This window comes from Callorhinchus milii, unplaced genomic scaffold (assembly GCF_018977255.1).
Source record: "Callorhinchus milii isolate IMCB2004 unplaced genomic scaffold, IMCB_Cmil_1.0 Scaffold7, whole genome shotgun sequence".
NCBI classification, from domain to species: domain Eukaryota; kingdom Metazoa; phylum Chordata; class Chondrichthyes; order Chimaeriformes; family Callorhinchidae; genus Callorhinchus; species Callorhinchus milii.
The window spans coordinates 488907-512758 of record NW_024704748.1 but is presented as its reverse complement, the minus strand read 5'-3'; the positions used below and the strand labels follow the sequence as shown (position 1 = coordinate 512758).

The 23852-nt window shown below is 46.3% G+C and overlaps 1 protein-coding gene across 1 annotated transcript in view; it reads left to right on the top strand.

The window, feature by feature from the left end:
* Positions 1–16394, top strand: part of LOC103188922 (heparanase 2) — a 43957-nt gene extending 27563 nt beyond the window's left edge. Inside the window, exons 8-10 of the mRNA XM_042336786.1 lie at positions 2764–2909; positions 4733–4879; positions 15130–16394. Of these exons, the coding sequence (XP_042192720.1) occupies positions 2764–2909; positions 4733–4879; positions 15130–15295 (459 nt within the window). The 3' untranslated portion in view covers positions 15296–16394. The remainder of the gene's footprint in view (positions 1–2763; positions 2910–4732; positions 4880–15129) is intronic.
* The last annotated feature ends 7458 nt before the right edge of the window (positions 16395–23852 follow it).

Below are 23852 nucleotides of genomic sequence, written 5' to 3'. Positions count from 1 at the left end.
GAGTTTCTCCCAGTGTCCTGGCCAACAATCACTCAGATAAATCATTCATTCACATTATAGATAAAGTAGTAAGACACGAACATTTGGTCCATGGCAGTGTTTGTACTCTACATGCGTACACTCCTATTCCCCTCAATGACGTGATAAGGCGCTGTATCAAATGCAAGGATTATTATTATATTATTATTGCCTGTGAGGTGTGAGCTTTTTTGACCCTATATGAAATGCAAGAGTGTTATTCATAAAAGACAGAGAAGGAAATGAGATCCAGGATTTCAAAGTGTGTGAAAGGCATGGAAAATGGGGATGTCACCAGGTTACATACGCTAGACTGTGACTGAAGGAGTTGGCAGGATGGAGTATAAAATTAGAACTTCTCAAGCAAGTTCTTGAGAAGTCGAGATGAATTGGATAAATAATTAGAAACATTTAAGCGGCACTGAGAAAGAACAGAAAATTAGAGTAAAGAGTTGGAGGGGAAGTTAGCAACTGTATAATAATAATCCTTGCATTTGATATAGTGCCTTAGCACATCGTTGAGACGTCTCAAAACACTTCACAGAATGTACTGTAAAGTGAATTGACTATATTTTGTGGGCAAAATGTGGCAGCCAATTGCACACAGCGGTGTGCCACAAACAGTTGTGGATTGAGTGACCACATTTTTTTTGATTATTACCCTCGAAAGCGATCCGTCAATTGACTAACAACCGGATTCTGACTTATTACTAGCTAAACAGAGACCTGGGGAGTTTTTTTAGGATTTTAGCTTGGGTAGAGAAGGGGCGGAGGGGGAGTGGGGGGAGGTGGGGCCAGGGAAGAGTCTGTGGAAGAAGAGGAGCTAGGAGTGGGTGGATGGGAGCGGGGAAGGAGGGAATGCTGAGCTCGTCAGCTTAGCTCAATTGCTGACACGTCACCTCACGCCAGGATATCGTTGTAGAGCTCTGGGACGCTGTTCTGCATGAGGTGAGCTATGTAAATGCAAGTTGTTGTTGTTATCTCATGCGGCGTTCCTCAGGGCTCTGTCCTTGGTCCCCTCCTCTTCAATATCTATATACTCCCTCTTGATGACATCATCTACAGACATGGGGTCAACTCCCACATGTATGCGGATGGCACCCAACTCTCCCTCTCTGCCTCCACCCTGGACTCCAGGACCCACTGCTGTCCTGACAGAATGTCTGTCAGACGTCAAGTCCTGGATGAGAGATAACTTTCTACAGTTGAACATCAACAAGACCGAAGCAAACATGCCTTCGGTCACCCTCCTTCCTCCCTTGCCCTCCACCCTCCCCAATCCCGACTCCCAGCTTGGATCCGAAACCCTGTCTGTCCAGCACCTTGGGACATCCTCCTGACGTGAAAGGCGCTGTGGAAATGTAATTTTGTTGTTGTTGTTCTAGCTCGTGTAACAGCTCCTCCAGCATGAAGCTGCTGGAGGTGGAATAACAATATCACACAAAGTGTCTGTCAACCATTGACAGAACTGGTTGAGCTGCTGAGCCATGTGCTCGCACCCGAAAGGCAGCCCCCGCCAGGTGCTGTTTCTAGTCGGAAAACTTCCTAAAGTATTGACTAAAGATTATCCATGTAATCCTCTCTGCTGTTGTCTGTGTTTGACAGAAATCTGTCTTATTTGTGTCGACACTGTCTGCTTCCAGCGTCTGTCTCCCTCCATTGTAAAGTTAGTGAAGGTGTTGTTTGTGAGCGAACGCGGCAGCCCAGACAGACAGATAAAATTTATCTGTGGGAGGGCGCGGTGGGATTTGATGGCCAAGACAACAGTGAGAAACCAATCCCCCTCACCCCACCACCACACACACACACTTCTCTTTTCAAATAGTGCCAAAGGGATCTTTGCTGTTTGCCTGCAAAAACACACAGTCACTACAATTCACAGTAAAATTCTGTGAAGTGCTTTGAGATATCCTCCCGCCATGATAAGGTGCTGCATCACATGCTCCAATTATAATAATAATAATCCTTGCATTGATGTTACACCAAAGCACTTCATCTCAAAGCACTTCACAGCATCTCCTGTAAAATGGATTGATTGTATATTTTGTGGGTGAGACGCAGCAGCCAGTTTTGCGCACAGCAGCCATGAGTGACTAATATTATTTGGAGGATTGTTGGCCAGGAAGAAAGAGACTGCCTTCTCTTTTCAAATAGTGCCATGGGATCTTCAACATCCGTCTGAGCAAGCCTCGGATTCACATGCCCGACGATGGCTCAGACTGTTCCGACGTGGGGCGGGAGCCCACAACCTTCTGACTCAGAGGCCAGAGAGAGCGCTGCCACTGTGCCGGGCTGACACACAAAGCCTGTGAAACGCTTTGAAACGTCCCCCCGATGATACTACATCAAATGCAACAATTACAATCTAATAATAGTAACCATTACATTTGATACAGCACCTTATCACATCTTCGAGACATCTCAAAGCGCTTCACAGACTCAACTGTAAAGTGTAGTGACTGTGTGTTTTGTGGGTGAAACGCGGCAGCTAATTGCGAATTGAGTGTTTTTTTAGCTCATTTTTTGGAGGGATTATTACCCCCGGAAAGCAATCCGACCATCAACTAACAACCAGGTTCCTACTTACTGCTGAGTAAACAGTGTGGAGTGAGGAGATTTGCCTAAGGTCTTGCCACACCCGGGAATCAAACCCAAGTCCTCTCGCATGCGAGGCGAGCACTCTAACCACTACGCTACAGGACTCCAATCTAATCTAAGGCCCTCTCTTGTCCATGTTACTCACAGGATTACTGGCTGTCGCTGCTGTACAAGCGATTGGTGGGAACCAAGGTTCTGACTGTGCACGTGGCGGGCCTGCAACGCAAACCCAGGCCAGGGCGCATCATTAGGGACAAACTGCGGATTTACGCCCACTGTACACATTTCCGCAAGTAAGTTTCCTTTTGTACTGTTTCTTCATGATTAAACGCACTCGCTCACATTCGCCTCACACTCACTCTCATATATTCACACTCGACACTCACACCATCACTCACACTCACTCTCGTATACTCACATTCATTTACACTGATACACACACTCACTGCTCGCTCACACACACACACACAGGTCTACAGAGACGCGGGTAAAGTGTATGTTACACAGAGACTGACATGGGCATGTGATGTAAACCACACTAGGGCAGTGATCAAAGGGCAGCCTGGCAGGGCAGGGCAGGGCGGGGCGGGGTGAGGTGGGGTTGGGTGGACAGGATGGCCACCTTTGTGGAGATCCCTGACTGACTGACATTTCAAATGCTGTCCTCAAAGACAGACGACCATCATTGAAATACCATCACTGCCTCCTCATAAGAGCCTCATAAGATTTCATCTCCACACCCAGAGCCTCCGCTGTCCTCCTAAAGCAGCACCTCTTTCTGTCTGTCCTCAACAATTGAGAATTCTATTACCATTCCCTTTCAGGACAAACTTCCAATCTTTAACATCCAAACTGAAAGGGTGGCCAGGACCTGGGTTTAATGTCTCACATACATTAGATGCAAAACTGCAAATCTCTCTCTCTGTACATATATATATTGTTTATAAACACATTTTAAAAAAGAAACAAAGGTGGTGAAGAATTGGGAGGTGAATTTGCCAAGAAAAGGATAGTATTTGGGCTGAGGAATGTGACTCACTCTGGAAAATATTTTCCAATCCTCAAACTGCCTGATAATCACCGACCAGGCAGTGGGGTTGGGTGGGCTCTGTCAGAAAGCTATTCCTACACCCACAGAGTGTCCAACAGAGAGCTTCCAATCATGGAGTCCTGTAGCTCGGTGGTTAGAAAACTCACCTCGCAAGCGAGAGAACCGGGATTTGATTCCCAGGCACAGCGAAATCTTACACAAGTTCCCTCACTCCACTCGCCTCTGTATACGCAGCAGTAAGTAGGAACCTAGTTATTTGTTGATTGGCAGATCGCTTTTCTTGGGGTAAATAATCCCTCAAAAAAGATTGGTTACGCAATCCATGACTGTTTGTGGGACGCTGCTGTGCACAATTGGCTGCCATGTTTCGCCCACAAATATACAGTCACTACACTTTAAGGTGTATCCTGTGAAGCGCTTTGAAACGTCCCAACGACGTGATAAGGCACTACATCGTAAGCAAGGTAATTATTATTATTAAATGCTCCATCTCTTGGGCCACGACTATAGACACCTCCCCCTCCACCTTCCCCTCCCCACCTCTTTGCACCCGTCCCTGCAACTGTGAAGAGAGACGTTACTGTGTGGGAATGGCCCTGTGTTGTGTACAGTACCAAGAGATTCACAATACATAATTATAATAATAATCCTTTCATTAGATATTGCACTTTATCACATCTTTGAGAGGTCTCAAAGCGCTTCACGGGATACACTGTAAAATGCTGATCGATCGTGTATTTTGTGGGCGAAATGTGCAGCGAATTAGCAAATCGCAGTGCCCCACAGACAGCCACACTCAGTAAACACAAACACTGAGCACCGCACCACAATGTCACAGCAATGTCCCACAATATATGGTTGTTTAGGAAGTTAGTTATAGTTAGGGAGCTAGATATAGTTAGGGAGCTAGTTATAGTTAGGAAATTATATATTGTGGGACATTGTTGTGCACAATTGCGCTGCCACGTTTGCCAACAACTACACAGTCACTCCACTTTGATGTGGGAATCAGACTCACAACCTTTGCAATGAATTACCTCTATGTGTTTTTTCTTTTATTTTCAGCCATAATTACCCGCGAGGGTCCATCACCATTTACATCATCAATCTGCACAGATCAAGAAAGAAAATCAAACTAACCGGGGCTCTGAGGGATAAAACAGCTCATCAGTACCTCCTGCAACCGCACGGGACACAGGGTTTGCAGGCAAAGTAAGAACACAGTCACTTACCCTCTGGTTAACATAGGCCAGCCCCAGGGTCACTGACAGCCAATACAAAGGGGTGGAGAGGACAGGAGAAGTCTCCAAACTGCTTCCTCCAGCAGTACAGACTGGTTTGATCAGCTCCTGAGGTTCGGGCGAATTGTCAACCTAATGAAACAATAATAATAATTATTCGTTGCATTAACAAAAATACACAGTTGTATTTACGGTATATATCCTGTGAAGCGCTTTGAGACTACCCGATAAGGCATTATATCAAATGCAACATAACGCCTTAATCATTGTTATCTGTGTCAGTCTGGCTCAGTCGGTAGCACTCTCGCCTCTGAGCCAGAAAGCTGTGGGAGTTTATAAATTATATCAGACTGATATGAGATCAGACCGATTTGAGGGGTGAGGGATGGGAGAGAGGAGGAGAACTGAATGACTGGTTTATGAATAGCAGGTAATGTCTCGAGATTTCCAGTGGGCTTTCTGATGTCAGAGCATGTCAGTTACGGTGCTAGTAAATCTTGGCACTGTGAATGTCACTTGGGAATTCTGTTCTCAGCTGGGGTTGAGCAATATTTAAAGTAATCCCAGAAGCAGCCAAATAACCCAACCCATACCCCCACAATAATTTTTAGCAAAGAGGGCTGTCTCATCAATCGCTTTTTGTCACGCAAAGGATTTGACTCTTCTTCTCCACCCGTCCCACCCCACCACCCCCTGAAGATAGCAGCCTTATTCTTCCAAAGGTACTAAGGTTGTTAGTCGATTGGTTGATTTCTTTTTCTTGGATAATAATCCCTTCAAAAAAAGATTTTTAAAAAATAATAATTTGGTTACAACTGTTTGGGGGACAATGTTGTGCACAATTGGCTGCTACGTTCGCCCACACAGTATATTCTGTGAAGCACTTTGAGATGCCTAGAAGATATTAAAAGTGCTATATCAGATGCAAGGATTATTATTATATCAAATGCATGGATTATTATTATCACATCACTGAGACGTCTCAAAGAGCTTCACAGAATAAACCGTAAAGTGAATTGACTATATTTTGTGGTGAAGTGCAGCAGTCGAATTTGCAGTAGTGTCCCAAAAACAGCCTTGGAGTTTTAATTTGGGGAATTGTTGGCCAGGACACTGGGAGAGAGAAACTCCCTCTTCCTTTCAAACAGTGCCATGGGTTCTTTTACATCCACATAAACAGGCAGATGGGACCTCAGTTTAACGTTTCATCTCAAGGAAGGATGAGACAACAATAAAAATAATAATCCTTGCCTTTGAGGGAGGGCGAAGTGCGGTGTCCCTCAGGGCTCTGTCCTCGGTCCCCTCCTCTTCACCCTCTATATGCTCCCCCTCGGTGACATCATCCACAGACATGGAGTTAACTTCCACATGTATGCGGATAACACCCAACTCTACCTTTCCTCCTCTACCCTCAACTCCACGACCCCCGATGTCCTGACAGCTGTCTGTCCGACATTGAGTCCTGGACGAGAGACAACTTTCTTCAGCTCAACGTGCGTAAAACTGAGGCCCTCCTGATTGTGCGCCTCCGCACCTCAGGCGCTGACAGCATCAGCATCCAAGGCCGCACTCTCCACCTCTCAAAGCCATCAGGAACCTCGGGGTTCCCCTCGACCCTGAGCTGTCCTTTCTCCCTCATATCCGCGCCACAACTGGCACCGCCTTCCATCACCTCCGGAACATCGCCAGACTACGGCACTACCTCACCCCTCACGCGGCTGAAACTCTGGTCCACGCCTTTATCACCTCAAGGCTGGACTATGGGAACGCTCTCCTCGCCGGCCTTCCCGCCACCTCCCTCCACACTGCAGGTCATTCAGAACTCTGCAGCTCGTGTACTGTCCCGCACCAGACACCGCGACCACATCACTCCCACCCTCGCCCTCGCCCTCGCTCCCCTCCACTGGCTCCCCATCCCCCAGAGGATCGAATTCAAGACCTTTCTCTTTGACCATGCCTTCAGCTCCCCTCTCGACTCTCTACCCCCTCCTCGCTCCCTCCCCTCACCCTGACCATTTCCCCCCTGCTCGGGTCCTGACCCAACTGTCCAGCGCCTTGGGACGTCCTCCCGCCGTGAAAGGCGCTCTATAAATGGAATCTTGTTGTTGTTGTTGTTGAGGTGGGGGAGATGTCAGAGATATGGAGCGAGCCATAGCCTGCGTCTGCCCTCTGGGGTTAAACCCAATGCTCAGCACCATAGCTGGATGTTTAGAATTAATGCGAATGGAGCCAATACTGCTCTTGACTGGAACCTGAGACATGGAGAGTGAAAGCGAGTGTGCGACTGATGTATCGGTTCAAGGGACGAGGCAACAGTGCAAACTTGTGGAATCAGAAGGGGCAATGGGGAGACGGTGTGGGGGAGCGCGGGTGAGCATTTAAGTCGGGAAAGAGCCAGAACCAATGTGTTTAGTCACAGTGATGTACCAGTCTGGGAGGAGACTGGAATCATTGCGATTGGCTAGCCTTGGGTGATGGTTCAGGAGCCTGGGGGAGCATTGAGCTTTCCCAAAGAAAGCATCAAAGAGCATTTGACAGATTCATTTAAAGTATATTTTGCACACTCACCATTACCATTCCCTGCCGCAAATCCAATATCTGGATCAAGACGCCTTTGAAAAGTTCCGGACTGCAATCTCTTAATCCCTAACCCCCCCCCCCTTCCATCTCCAGAGACCAAACTCAGTCAAACCCCATCGCTTCTGTTTTTTCATTGCCCACAAAATACAGTCACTCCATTTTATAGTAAATCCTGTGAAGTGCTTTGAGATGTCTTGACAAGAGCTATGGAGTGAGTGACCAATTTTATTTGGGGGATTGTTGGCCAGGACACTGGGAGAGAGAAACTCGCTTCTCTTTTTGAATAGCGCTGAGGGATCTTTAACATGCACCTGAACAGGGAGACAGGACCTCTGAAGCTCGGGTAAATTAGTCAGTTGTCTCCTTGGCTGTTTGTGGCTCTATTCGAAAACAAGAAGGCGGTTTCTCTTCTCTCAATGTCCTGGCCAACAATGCCCTCAGATAAAATAAATTGATCATTTACTTCATGGCTGTTTGTGGAAATGTTATTGTGTGTAAGAGACACAGGAGGAATGAGTAATGCGTCCTCTTATTGTGTGACAGAGAATAACAGAGTCACATTAGAGACAAATGGTGTGGGAACAACAACAACTTGCATTTATATAGCACCCTGTCTCGAAGTGATTCACAGCGTTGTGGTATGACCCCAAGCTGGGAAGAGAGGGGAGATGACCAATGAGACCGTCTTCAGGTATAATTTGAGGATGGGCAAAAAGGGGACAAGACAAAAGGGCTGAGGCAGGGAGTCGCATAGATTCGAGGCATTTGATCCAACCAGCCCGTGCCTGTGTTTATACACCAGCTCCCGCCCCTCCTATTCCACAGACAAAAGCAGGGCTGCTTAACCCACCATTACTCCCAGTCCAAGTCCAGCTCCATCCATCATTAACCTCGTTTTGTTCTACGTGTTGAACTTTTGAGCAGTGTAAATATTTAACGTGAGATTCCAAACTTCATAACAAACTCGTTTGGCATAAATCCAAATCACTCCATCTCTTCCCCGTCTGTCACTCACATGTCCCTGTGCCGACAAATCACTTCACATCCGAGATCTCCCGATCTCTCCAACCTGCTCACACCCCCACTCCTCAAACCGTCACATTCGCTCAGCTGGCTCCGGCTTCCTGCACGTCGCTCATCCTCCTCCGCTCCACCTTCAGCCACTACAACCTGAAGCTCTGGAATTCCTTGACTCAATGCGTCTTCACCTGTCTTCAGATCACACCTGAAGATTTTTCTCTTCAACAGCGCCTATAGTTGCCTCCCCCCATCTCCCCTCACTCGGTGGCTCAGTGTCAAACTACACCACTGTTAAGCGCTCTGATGTACGCAAAATAAATGTAACTAGTTGTTATTGCCAGGATAACACCGAGCCCCACGACCAAGCAAGTCTATCACTAGCTGCTAGAGGGCGATTCATCCTCCCTCATTTGCACCCCAAAGGCAGTCTGCACGCCCTAGCTCAGGGGCCCTGAGGGCAATTTAAGAAATAAGATCTCTCAGGACAGATCAAGGTTCTGTGAATGGCTCAGTTGGGAGCGTGACAAGTTGAGATATTGGAAGCCTGGCTCGGTCGGTAGCTCTCTCACCTCCAAATCCTGCATCCTTACATTTGATACAACACTTTTCACACTCGAAAGAGCTTCACTGCAAACTCTAGCCTTGTGCATTTTCTAGCTCAAACACGGCTGTCAATTTGCACAAGTAAACATCCCGCAAACAGCTGTGAAGTGAACGACCGACTGATGACAAGCTGAGGGTCGGGGACAATGCAGGGGTTGGGTGGGGATGTGTGGATGGGACGATTTAGAGGAGGAAAGAGTCTGTGTAAATATCCCGCAACGCCAAATAGCTCCACAGCCCGTACACGAGGGTAATGACATTTAGTTTTATTTTAAGAAAATAAATCAACGGTAGCGATCAGAAAAGACACAGAAGCTTCGAATGTTAACAAGCATCTGGAACCATGCTTCACGCAGTGCCTGAGTTGGAGCCTAGTGAGGCTGGAGGGGGAAAGCATGGCCATCGGATTTGACCTGAGGGAGTAACCTCTTCAGCAGAGAACTGAGCATTCGTGTGAAACGTGGACCTTTCACCCGCTGTCAGCGATAAAACAATAACATTCCAGCCATCAGCCTCTCTGACAAAAAACCTTCCCTCACTGCTTGGAACTTGCATGTATGAAAAGAATATCACATTCCATGAGTTATCTGTAGACAGGTATTGTACTGATATAATAATAATCTTTCTATTTGATACAACGCCTTATCACACTGTTGAGATGTCTCACAGCCCTTCACAGTGGAGTGACTGTGTATTTTGTGGGCAAAACATGGCAGGCAGATGCGCACAGCAGCGTTCCCACAAACAGCCGTGGAGTGAGTGACCAACTTCATTTGAGGGAGAGAAACTACCTTCTCTTTTTGAATAGCGCCATGGGATCTTTAACATCCACCTGAATAGGAAGGTGGGATCTCAGTTTAACATCTCTTCTGAAGGACAATAATAATAATAATAATCCTTGCATTTGATATAGCGCTTTTCACGTCGGGAGGACATCCCAGAGCGCTTCACAGAACACATTGTAGAGTGAATTGACTGTATATTTGTGGGTGAACGCGGCAGCCAATTGCGCACAGCAATGTCCCACAAACAGTCATAGATTAAAAATGACCAATTTATTATTGTTTTGGTTTTGGAGGGATTATTATTAGGCTCTGTGTGGAGTAAGGAAACTTGCCCAAGGTTTCGCCCTCTGCCTGGAATTGAACTCAGGTCTCTCACTTGCAAAGCGAGTGCTCTAACCGCTGAGCTACAGGACTCTAAATGTCGCTTTGAGCAACAGTTAGAAACAAACGATAAGGCTCGTTAGGTGTGAGACAATCCACTGAAAGAGGGCACCTTGTAGATGTGTACAACATTTAAATACGATCGAAAAAGTAATCTCTTAACTAATACTTTAGGATGCACCAAAACAGTAGACCAACAGGTTTAGACTGGCAAAGGGCAGATACCAGGACCTTTTTCTTTGCCCAGAGGGCAATTAATGACTGGCACAAGTTACCAGGATGGGTAGTTGAGGCCAGGACACTGGACTCATTAAAAAACACAGCTTGATGATGTGCTGGTGGGATGGTAGGGTGGGTGTTCTGGAAGGATGAGATCAGATGGGCGAAAGCCTCTTCTTCAACCAAACTGACCTTGTGATCTTGTGAATAAGTAGTTACTCAGAACAGTCCCTCCTCATTATATTCATTATATTATTATTATTATTACTCGGCTTCACTGAGGACCCATGCCCCTCCAGCTGGCTTCCCTGCCAGTTGAGATTGGTCAAGTTACCACTGATGTCATTTCTTGTGGCTCACAGGAAGTGGCGGCAGCGGGCACCTCATGATCCAGAAATTGGCCATTTTCTTTTAAATGAGGGAATTGACGTCACCAGGCACGTGATCACTGACATCAAGATGTGAATGCTCTGATAGGCCATTGCGTCCAGGATTTTACAGTTCCCTCCACCCCAATAACCATGTTATAAAGGGGCTTCATCATTCATCATTGCCATCATTCCGCTAGATCTAGAGTGATTCAGTTCAATATCCAGTCCCGCATGCCTGCTCAGGTGGATGTTAAATCCTGGTATCCTGGCCAACAATCCCCAAAATAAAATCAGACACTCACTCCATGGTTGTTTACGTTGTGTGGACCTGACGCCGCATTTTGTCCACAAGATAACAGTCACTTCGCTCTACAATATAATTTTGTGAAGGCCTTTGAGACATCTCAACGACATGATAAGGTGGTATATCAAATGCAAGGATTATTATCAATATCTCTCCAACGCTTGGTCATGTTCTGAAATCACTTAAATATCAGTTATTTTCATATATCTGTACACATTTTAACAAGATCAGTCCTTGATATTCCCCCAGGTTCAATATTCCTGATAAACTCCCATTCAGGTCTGTCAGCATATTGACTGCGTTCTGACTCAGAGCTCAGGCACCTCCTAGTGGACCACACGGCAACTGCACCCGACTGAAGCCACAGGGAGAGTTCAGGATAGCAGCCAGGAAGTGTTTCCTTGCATCCAGCTGGAATGGGGTTATCAGGAATAATAATAATCCTTGCATTTGATGTAGCGCCTGATCAATCTTTGCGACTCAAAGCACTTCACCAAATATATTAAAAGGACAGTGGCTGGGAGACAGAAAGCAGAGAGTGGTAGTGAACGGTTGTTTTTCTGACTGGAGGGAAGTGTGCAGTGGTGTCCCCCAGGGATCGGTATTGGGACCACTGCTGTTTTTGATCTATATAAATAACCTGGACTTGGGTCCAGGGAGGACAAGTTCCAAGTTTGCAGATGATACTAAGCCAGGAAAAGTAGTAAAAAGTGAGGAGGATAGTAGCAGACTGCAAATGAACATAGCCAGACTGGTAACACGGGCAGACACATGTGGAGAAATGGGAAGTGATGAACTTTCGGAGGAAAAATGAGGCAATATAAGCTGATGGGACAATCTTAAAGGGAGTGAAGGAATAGGGAGACCTGGGAGTCATATAGTAAATCTTTGAAGGTGGCCGGACAGGCAGATAAAGCTGTGAAAAAAGCATACGGGATACTTATTTATAAATAGGGGCATAGAGTACAACAGTCAGGAAGTTATGATGAACCTTTATATAAAACACTGGTTAGGCCTCAGCGAGAGACTGTGTTCAGTTCTGGGCCCCACACTTCAGGAAGGATGTCAAGACATTGGAGAGGGAGCAAAGGAGATTGACCAGGATGGTACCAGGAATGAGGGGCTTCAGTTATCAGGAGAGGTAGAGAAGCGAGGATTATTCTCCTTGGAGCAGAGAAGGTTAAAAGGAGACTTGATAGAAGATTTTAAGATTATTAGGAGTTTTGATAGGGTGAACAAGGAGAAACTATTCCCACTGGCGGGAGGGTCGGTAACCCGAGGACACCGAGTTAAAATAGTTGTTAAAAGAAACACAGGCGAGGTGAGGAGAAATGTTTTCACACAGTGGTTTGTTGGGATCTGGAATGCATTGCCTGAAAGGCTGGGGGAAGCCGATTCCATAACAACTTTTAAGAGAAATAGATAATTATTTGGGGAGGACAAGTTTGCAGGGCTATGGGGAGAGAGCGGAGGGAGAGTGTGGGATTGATTTGAAAGCTCTTTTCAAGGAGCTGGGACAGACACAGTGGGCCGAATGGCCTCCTTCTATGCTGTATAATTCTATGATTCTGTACTATAAAGTGAATTGTTTGTATTCTGTGGGTGAAACGCGGCAGCCAATTGCGCACAGCAATGTCCCACAAGCAGTCGTAGATTGAGTAACCAAATTATTATCATATCTTTCCCCGGAAAAGCGATCCGCCAATTCACTAACAACCATGTTCCTACTTACTGCTAAGTAAACAGAGGCGTGAGGAGTAAGGAAGCTTGCCTAATGTTTTGCCCTGCCCAGGAATCGAACCCAAGTCCTCTCGCTTGAGAGGCGAGTGTTCTAACCAATATACTACAAGAAGGCATGGTGTGGGCAAGACTTTATTTACATAACAACTCAATGCACTAACGAGATGATAGTATGGAGATAAAAGGGACCAAAGGGGTAATCTTCATCCAGAACTCTCTCCTGGAATTATATACAAACCCACGTGGTACTTGCGAGTTCAAGCTGCACATTCAGACGTTGAACTCACAGACTCTAGGCTGATGGAGCACTGGGAGGAGCGCTGTGTCACCAGAGATACCGCCCTTCAGGTGAGATATTAAACTGAGTCCCGTCTGTGGCTGATCAGGTGCATGTTAAAATTAAAAGGCAAAGGAGTTTCTGCTTCCCCTCCCTCGCCCCGGGTTCCTGGCCAACAATCCCACAGGTTGGACTTCACTTTGTGGCTTACTGCCAATGTGTAAGAACGTCTGGAGAGTTTGCCTACCAACACATTCAACAGCGATTCCCTGTGACGTGCCTTCCCTCGCAAGTGAGGGGACCGGGGTTCAATACATGGGCGGGGTAAAGCCTTAGGCAAGTTTCCTTCCCGGGGGGGTAATTATAATAATAATAATAATAATCCTTGCATTTGATATAGCGCTTTTCACGTCGGGAGGACGTCCCAAAGCGCTTCACAGAACACACTGTAAAGTGAATTGACTGTATATTTGTGGGCAAACACGGCAGCCAATTGCGCACAGCAATGTCCCACAAACAGTCGTAGATTGAAAATGACCAATTTATTATTGTTTTTGGTTTTGGAGGGATTATTATTAGGCTCTGTGTGGAGTAAGGAAACTTGCCCAAGGTTTCGCCCTCTGCCTGGAATTGAACTCAGGTCTCTCACTTGCAAAGCGAGTGCTCTAACCACTGAGCTACAGGACTCCTAAATTATCCCCAATAATTTAGGAGTCCTGTACCAGGTGGTGGATTGGGGAGTGAGGAGGTTGGAGAGGGAGGGAGGTGTCAGAGAGTGAAGGGATTTGAACACGCGTGAGAGGATCTTGAAGTCGAGCCGTTTGTCGATGGGGAGTTAATCCTGGGCTAGAGCTGGGGAGATATGGGGACGGGGTTTGGTCGGGGTCAGTATGTGGGCGACAGAGTCTAAATGAGCTGATCTTGTGGAGCTGGAGAGACCGGCGAGGATGTCAATTCACTCTACAGTATAGTTGGTGAAGCGCTTTGAGGCATTTCAATGACATGATAAAGGCGTTATATCAAAATGCATGTGCAAAGATTACTATGAAGCACTTTGACCGATTGTCGTTGATCCAGTGTGAGGATCATAACCAGCTCTGCAGCCCAGATCAGGAGTGAGTATCCTGAGTAATCAAGGTCCAGTTTGGGTAGAAATTGCAGCTTTGCTATGAAAATAACTGACCCCCACATCACCAAATGCCCTGCAGCTACTAAGCTGGCTGCTGGCAGGAAAGATCTTGATATTGTGACTACTTTTTATTTATTCTGTATATTTATCCCTCTCTCTCCCGCTCTGTGTTTATTTGCCCTGCTTGACCTGCCCCTCAGTGTTTTGACTGCGCTGGCTGTGTTTTGAGCTCCTAACGGATCGCTTTTCTCACACACTGTAGCCTCTAATCCCCTCCCCTGCTTCACTTTAACAATTGCTTTCCCCAGTGGAGCTTTACTGTCTTACATTGACTGCTGCACAAAGACCACTCCCTCAAACAAGACTTTAAATTGAGGTCCTGTCAGTGCCTGTTCAGGTGGACGTTAAAGATCCCTCAAATCTATTGAAGAAGAGAAGGGAGTTTCTCTCTCTGCTGGTGTCCTGGCCGACAATCCCAACAGATATGTTTGGTCGCTCACTCCCTGACTGTTTGTGGGGCATTTAGTCTGTGTTTATTGGCTGCGGAGTTTGTCGACAAAAAACTTTGAGTTTGAAAATCTGGTGATGAGATGTTTGAAAGGCCTAATCGACCGCCAATGGGGTTCTGCAAACTTTGCTCTCGCAAACAGCTACTGTATTTACCAACACATGACAGTAATGATTTGTGAAGCACTTTGAGGAGTTTTGACGTGAAGAAGGCAGGGGAAGTCCTTTACCTTGTACATGTGTTCAGTCCTTTCCGACTCCTGTACGGTCACAGACACTAACGCGCCTTTTCGTTGTGTTCCCAGGTCGGTGCAGTTAAATGGTCGGCTGCTGGCATTGCTCGATGATGAAACGTTCCCGGAGATGAAACCCAAAACACTGCGGGCAGGTCGCATCCTGGTGGTGCCTCCTCTCTCTATCGGCTTCTACGTGGTGAAGAACGCCAACGCTCCTTGCTGTAAGTTTCGGTAGCCACTCTGCCTGGCCGGCAGCCCAGCCACTCCGCCAAGGGGAGGAGAAGGACAGCGGCGTTTCTAGTCCTGATCCTTCTTCTGACAACAGGACCTGAAAAAGGAGAGGAGTCCCCAGGAAATGGGACCTTTCCACCCCACTCCTGCCCAACTCAATCCATCCCCAGTTCACTCTCTGTCAACCCAACCCCCACCCAACCTGATCCATTCGAGTCCAACTTGCGCCAATGCAGTACATTCCAACCTGCGCCAATGCAGTCCATTCCAACTTACATCAATGCAACCCACTCCAACCTGCGCCAATGAGGCCCATTGCATCATGACCAATGCAACGCGCTGTAACCTGCACCAAAGCACCCACTGTGACCTGTGTCGATGCAACCCACTCCAAACCTGCACCAGTACAACACACTGCAGCCTGCACCAACGTAATTTTCTGCTGCCTGCACCAATGCACCTCACTCCAACCTGCATCGATGCAACTCATTCCAACCTGCACCAATGTAACCAGTGCAATCTGAACCAATGCAACCAAATCTAATCTATATGAACACAACACAACCCCCAACCAACCCACTCACCCTAATGAATCCACCCCATCTCAACACAGTCTATCCACTCCACTTGAAATCAATGTACCCTCACCCCAATCTATCCTCTCCCCAATCCACCTCCTCTCTGAACCAACGTACTCCACTGCAACCCAAACCAATCTACCCATTCAAATACACCTCAGCTCACTCATTCCACCCCAACCTCTGCTCTTACCAATCTCACATCACACAGGCTGACTGTGTGACTGACCAGTTCTGCGTGTTTTAATGATTTTGAGGGTATTCTCTTCAGGAGACAAAAGAGGACTTTATGATCTAATTGTGTGTGCAAGTCTGGATTGTACACCACAGTCAGTATCTAGGCAGAAAAGGGCTTTTGTTCTATTGGGAAGACAGACGTCATCCAGTGGAAACCTCAACAGCGCTCTCCTAACTACTCATGGCATCCTTTCCACCCCCTCTGCTCTGCAGGCTCTGGCCTGCTCCTCGTTCCCCCAACCAGCCTAACCCGCCCCACCATTGGCAGTCGCACCTTCAGCCTCTCTGCCCCCACCTTATGGAACTCTATCTCACATTCCCTTTGCTGCGTTCCTTTCCTTGCCTCCTTCAAGGCGTATCTTGAACCCCTCCTCTTCGACACTCTCCAACCCCCCCCCTCCCCTTGCCCTCCACCCGACTCCCAGCTCAGGTCCAAATCCCTGACTGTCCAGAACCTTGGGACATCCTCCCGACATGAAAGGCGTTGTGGAAATTTAATTTTATATTGTATTCTATTGTATCCAAACCACCTCGAGCTCCAGATCATCCTTAGTTTCCGTTCACTTAGTGCCGTCCACTGCGTTCTGATAAAGTAAGTAAGTCAGTGAACGGAATCTAAGGTTGCACTTGGAGACAGCAGAAGAGCATTCACTTTCCTCTTGCTCCCAGCTCTTGTGCAAATTCACATTTCCTCCCCAATCACCTACCAACATGACCACCTCCAGCCGCTTCCCAGCTCACCGAGAGAAGACCTCTGAGCCCACAGATTCCACCCGCATCAGCACGAAACACCTCGTCATCTGGAAAAATCGAAGAGTGGAAAAATTCTCAATTGGGGCCAGACAGTTCCATGTTTTTTTAAAGAACAACACAACACAATTACATTTATACATTCCCACCTATCATGTCGGGAAGAACATGGAACACTGGAATACCAAGAAAGACTACAAGGAATTTTTTTCCAAATATCTGGGTGGTCTTAAATGTTAACAAAACGGTTTCGTAGTTTAAAACTAGGTGGAATTTTGGGTCTCAAGCTCTTCCAGCTTGTCTGATCTCATTTTGCTAACTTGGTATGCTCTCTCTCTCTCTCTTTCTTCCTAGTACTGAAACACACCCTCTACTTGTTCAGTAAATCTGTTGACAAGTGCCCTACTGTGTAATTAGCAGTAAACCAGAAACAGAAAATATTAACAACACTTAATATATTTTGATGCCTCGCTTTTTTAAAACAAAGTATTTAGTTAAAAACAAAAGATGTTGATATCTCTCGAAAAGATAAAGCTTCTCATGTTTATGACCTGTATACTCTTCCTTATCCAGACTCTGGATCATAGCACAGCACCCCAATATAGCATGTCTGCCAATGACTGAATACTTTTCTGGCATTTTACTTGCCTTAAAAGGTGCTGACGTTCTATTAAATTATGCAAATAATTTTTTTAATAAAGAACAAAACTAAACAAGGCCTCTCTGTTGCGTCATTCCACACAGTATAACAATAATATTAATAATAATCTTGCATTTGATAAAGCGCTATATCAAATCCAAGCATTATTAGCATTATCACGTTGTTGAGATGTCCCAAAGATTTTCTCATTGCAAAGTGGATTGACTGTGTATTTTGGGGGAAAAACATGGCAGCCAAATGAGCACAGCAGTGTTCCACAAACAGTTGCAGATTTTTTTTGAGGACTTATTACCCCTAGAAAGCAATCTGCCATTCGACTAACAACCAGGTTCCTACTTACTGTAGGACAAACAGAGGCATTTGCCAACTATACAGTATATTCTGTGAAGCATTTTGAGACGTCTCGAAAACGTGATAAGGCGCTAATTCAAATGTAACGATTTTTTTTAATGAGATTGAACCAATTTGTGAGCTTCCTGTTGCAAATTTCACAGGGGAGGGAGGGGAATTGGGGTGAAAGAGGTCTGATGAGAAAATTGGGATTTTCGGATATTGATCTGCTTGTGGGAACTAATCCTGGGACCTGGTTAATGGAATTCTTTCATAAGGAAAGTCACGTGGGTTATTTCAGAGCAGAGACTGAACTGTGGGAGAGAGTGCGTACATGGTTTTATCACCATATATTAGACCCCATATAGACCTTATACACATATATATAAGCCTATCTTATTGTGGTGACATCCCCATGTCTTCAAAATTGCAGAGTCCCTCACCTCATTCCCCATCCGCCTGGCTCAGTGTTAGCACGCCCAACAACAACAGCAACAAGTTGTATTTATTTAGTGCCCTCCACCCCGGACGGCGTCTCAGAGCTCTTTACAGTAACGGATCCCGGGGGAGGGGGAGAAGCCAGGAGGAGGGGGACAATTGGCCTGACAAACGGTTCTCCAGAAAGTGTCCAGAGCATCCTTCTCCCAGCTCTGCTTCGAATAAGTGAAGGTATTTTTACAGCCGCGTTAACCAGAGAATGGTTAAGAGCTCTCAGGGTAACTCCCTGCTCTCAGGGTCCAGCATCTCTGATGTGGTGGCGAAAAGGGGCAGTGGCATCATGGACAGCAATGAACAAAACATTTGTTTTCTTTCGCAATCTCTGTTCTGTGGCACAGCTCTCAGAAATAGGATTGTTGGGGGATTGTTGGCCGGGACACAGAAAAAGACTCCCTTCTTCTTTCGAATAGATCGACCTGAAGCTTTTCGAAAGTCCTGCCCCAATCCCTCTGTCTTGCCCCCTTTTTCCCCTCTTTTAGACCACGACTGAAGACCTTCGCCCCTCCCCTACCTTCCACTCAGCGTCGGTTTCCACCCAGTTCAAATGCTCCGACACACTGCCCTATATGAAGGGGGTTATATAAATGTAAGCTGTTGTTGAATAAAGTCTTGGGATCTGTAACACCATTTGAACAGGCAGACGGGACCTCAGTTTAACATTTCATCCGAAGTACAGGACCTCCAACAGTGCCAATCTATACAAAATGATATTTACACAGAGCCTTTCACGTCGGGAGGATGTCCCAAAGCGCTGGACAGTCAAGGATTTGGACCTGAGCTGGGGGTTGGGATCAGGAGGGTTGGAGGGCAGGGAGAGTGGGGGTAGGAGGGTGGCCAAAGGTGCGGTCGAAGAGGAGGGTCTTGAGACGGGACCTTTAAGGAGGCAAGGGAGGGAGGGGACGAGAAAGGGAATACACCCCCACCAACACATTGGAACGTCAGGCTGACACAGCAGGCGGAGGTGGAGGGAGGGTGAGACTGTGTTACGGTTTAAGGTGGTTTTGTAGGTGACGTTTAAGGCTGAATTCATTGAAAATTTTTCACAATTCTGCGTCCACTTCAATAATAAGACAAAACAGATTTAAGGCCTGTGTTTTTCTGGAACGAGAGACTTCAAATGATAATAATAATAATCCTTGCATTTGAATCAGCGCCATTCAAATCGGGAGGACGCCTCAAAGGGCTTCACAGGGTTTAGTGTAAAATGCAGTGACTGCATATATTGCAATACATTTATGGTGGGGGGGGAGAGGGTTGGGGGCATGAACAGGCCAGTGCCCGCTGAGTAAAGTGAGAAGCAACACACAGTTCCTAACCAGCTAGGCTAAGCTTCCCAACCAGATACTTACCAGAAACTGCCATAACGTATGTTAAATCAATTATTCTGATGACCTTCCCTACGACATACAGAATTTCTGAAAACTCTCATTAAATATTTACTCTTTTTTGTTTGAAATAAAAAGGCCAAACTTTATACAGTCAATGAAAAATAACTGCTCTCTTTAAATAAGAAAAAAATCTCAACTGGGACAGAGCGTAAATGGGATCGATCTTGAAGGTTTTAGCCCAGTGCTCAGAAGGAGCCTGAATGCATTTGCTTTGACATTAAACATTAAACAAAAAAGCTGGCCGTTAAGACAAGTGATGGAAACACATTCCTGTTGCTGCGGCAAATGTTTCAGGCATCTCGCAGCCCATTGGGAGAAAGCAGAGGTTACCATTGTCTTGTCAAAGCAATAAGATAAAGATTTCCTGATGTTAAACATGGCAAGCGAAGCCTTCGATCTCTTCCTTACACACCACATACACACTCGCTCGAGCAGTTAGCTCAACCTGAACTATCACGTAGTTGTGAGATGATCTTGGTTCTTGTTTGGGAGGGGGGGGCTCCTTTAAAGCAAAAAAACAGACCCCAATAACACGTCACAGAAGATGCCATTCATTGGGCCGCAGCGTCTGTGGCCCAGGTCTTCATTCTCCCCATGCTTCTGTGCAGCGCTGGGGGGGGAGGAAGGTTAGGAGGGGGCAGTGGGGAAGAGGAGGAGAGCTGCATCGTCACCAGTTTTGTCTCATGTCATTTTATGCCATTGTTATAATAAATAATAATCCTTGTATTTGATATATCACATCATTGAGACGTCTCAAACAGGATTCACTGTGAACTGTAGTGACTGTGTATTTTGTGGGCGAAACACGGCAGTCAGTTTGTGCACAGCAGCATCCCATAAACAGCCATGGAGTGAGTGACCAATTTTATTGGGTGATTTATTGGCCATGACATTGGGACAGAGAGAGAAACTCCCTTCTCTTTTCCAATAGCGCCGCAGGATTTTTAACACCAACCTGAACAGGCAGACAGGTCCTCGGTTAACGTCTCATCCGAAGGATGGTGAAATAAAGAATCACAAAACCAATATTTTTGGAACAAGTTAAGTAACTGGCCTGGTTAAGTATAACTGTATAAATGTAAATGTGTATTGTTGGGGTATTGGCCTGTGATTTCTTTTCAGCAACAGAACCTGATCAAAACTTATCTCTCACTTAGAACTGAGGTTAAGCTGCAGTCCCGCCTGTGCCCTCCTCAGGTACAGCTCCTGCGAGATGACTGCAATATCGAAAGGCCATCTTTAATGTCCACCTGAACAGCCAGACTTTAAGCTGCTCAGCTCTAGCAGAAAAAAAGCCATCAATGGCATAGGGATATGGGGCAAAAGCACCCGCTTGGAGTTGAGGTACAGATCAGCCATGATCTGATAGAACGGCGGAAGAGGCACGAAGGGCTGAATGGCCTCCTCCTGTTCCTATGTTCCTATGGATGAGGGCTTGGTTCCTGCCCAGCGATTACACGGTCACTTAGCCTAGCGCTCATCTCAAACCCTGATGAAATCCAACAGAACACATAAGCAGCAGCGGCTGAGAGTTGGAGAGTTATTCTGAACTGAACTGGCTCCAAGGTGATATGTTGGCAACAGAATGTTGGAATCGAGCCCCCCCTCTGTGCCGGTCTCTAGTCCAGTTCCTGAGCCAGGAGGGGCCGCAGTATCCCAGGGTACTCACTGCTGATGGCAGCACAGCCCGGCCCGACTCATCAGCAGGACCTGGAAGAGCCGACCAGTCACTGGGGACAGGGAATCCTCCCCCTCAGCTGCAGCCAAAGCCCAAAGACTAGGGTGGTCCTGGCTGACAAGTAGCGGGAAAGCTTGCCAGACACTGCTATGAAAGGCAAACTGGTTGAAAAAATCCCTACTGCCTTTGGTGTTGTATCAGGAATTGAATGCCCAGTTTTATCTGGGGGACTCTGAGTCGGGAAACCAGGAAAGAGAAACTCCCTTCTCTTTCTGAATGGTACCATGGGATCTTTGATGTCCACCTGAACAGGGCACAGACGGGACCTCGGGTTAACGTCTCATCTGAAGGACGACCCCACTGACAATTCTTCCCCCTCCAGTAGCACCACATTAGAGCATCAATTCACACTATACAAGTTGCAAATCCTGACGTGAGGCTTGAATCCACAATCTTCCGACTGAGAGGTGAGAGTGCAACCACTGAGTATACTTATCGTTTCAGAAGATGCAGTATTTGGAAAATTCTGTGTTGAAGCTAGTTTCCTGCAGGTCTTAAAAGAAACCAACAGAAAACAAAGTTTCCAAATAAAGGCTGCGTTTTAAGAATCGGCCAATGTCTGCCAATGCTGAGCAAGTGGAATAAAACTAGACACAGGTGGGATTCCTAATAATAATAGTCCTTCCATTTAGTACATCACCTTTCATGCCAGGAGACCATCTCAAAGTGCTTACTATCAAGTGAATAGCTGTGTATTTTGTGGCTGTTCCATCAACACAAATCGTTAATTAATTGGTTCCCCTTTTTCTTACACTTTAAAATTAGTAATTTTAATTTTAGCTAAGTCCTTGCACTTGATATAGAGCCTTATCATGTTGTTGCGATGTCTCAAAGCGCTTCACAGAATATATTGTGAATTTTGTGTATATTTTATGGGCGAAACATGGCAGCCAATTGGGCACAGCAGTATCCCACTAACAGCTGTGGATAAAGTGACCAAATTATTATTAAAAAATTGAAGGGATTATTACCACCAGAAAACAATCCGCTAATTGACTAACAATCGGATTCCTATGTACTGCAGGTAAACAGAGGCATGTGGAGTTAGGAAACTTGCCGAAGGTTTCACCCTGCCCGGGAATTGAACCTAGGTCCTTTTGCTTGCGAGCCGAGTGCTCAAATCACTACTCTACAGGACCCTAAAATTCTATGATTTTACAACTAAACTTCCCCTTCCTTAGCACGAGTCACAACACACTGCCATCTGCATTGCTGGAGAGAGAGAAATATATAAATTAGGTGCTCGTCACTGTCTTTTTAACAGGGAGAAAGAACACAGAGCCATCATACCCCAATCATTCACGGTTCAGGGGTTTAAACCAGAAGCCTTGATGTATAAATAAAAATACATTTAATTTCTGCCTAGAGCTTGGATGCTTAGAGTGCTGTCTAATTTTGCAGTGAGTAATTCACTTGAATTCAGTTTGAGCTAATTCAGCCAGGCTCAGTCGCTGGCATTGTGGGTTGGGATTTTGAGCAGACAGTCAGGTCTGAGGCTCCTTGTTCCCTGGCCAACAATTCTCCACATTAAATTGCTCACTGACTAACACGTTGCCATGAGAATCATAAAAACAATCTACAGCAGCGAAGAAGGCCATTTGGCCCATCATGTCTGTACTGGCTGATTTAGAGAGCAATCCCCACCCTCCATCCTCTGCACCTTTAGACACCTAGCCTCCAGCATGGTGTGAAAAGAGAAGGGAGTTTTCTCTCCCTGGTGTCCTGGCCAACAATCTCTCCAGCAAAATCGTTTTTTCATTTCACAGCTGTTTGTTGGACGTCGCTGTGCCCTGAATTGGTGGCCGTGTTGGCCCGCAAAACACACAGTCACTACACTTTGCTGTCAATCCTGTGAAGCGCTTTGAGATATTTTGACAGCTGTATCAAATGCCAGGATTAAACTTTTTTTTCTCCCTCAGCCCTTACGGAGTCTAATTTGTGACATTTCTAAACGGATTTTCCGAATAAGGAATGCAAGGAGTAGAATTCATGGAACCTTAGTGGGTCATAAACATATTGTTTAATACCACAGAGATCTAAAACAAACACAACATCTGCTCTTACAATTTTCCTCTTTTCTCCCGATTCCCAAAACATTCTGTTGTTTGTGGTACATTCCTTCACCGCACACAGGTTGTGCACACGTTTTTTGGGACCCTCCCTTTAAAACAGTGGAGAGTCGCCTCTGTGTACACCACGTCCATTGCTGCTTTTGGAAGGTGCCCCGATGAGCACCGTACGCGCACATGTACATACATTTCCGGGACGCTCTTTGATTACATGTCGAGCAGCCTTCTGTACCTTACGTTTATTTCAGTCAGTTTTGGGTGCCGTGGGCTGCACGGTGGGGGTTGGGCCCTGAGCGGTTTGTGCTGGAGCGG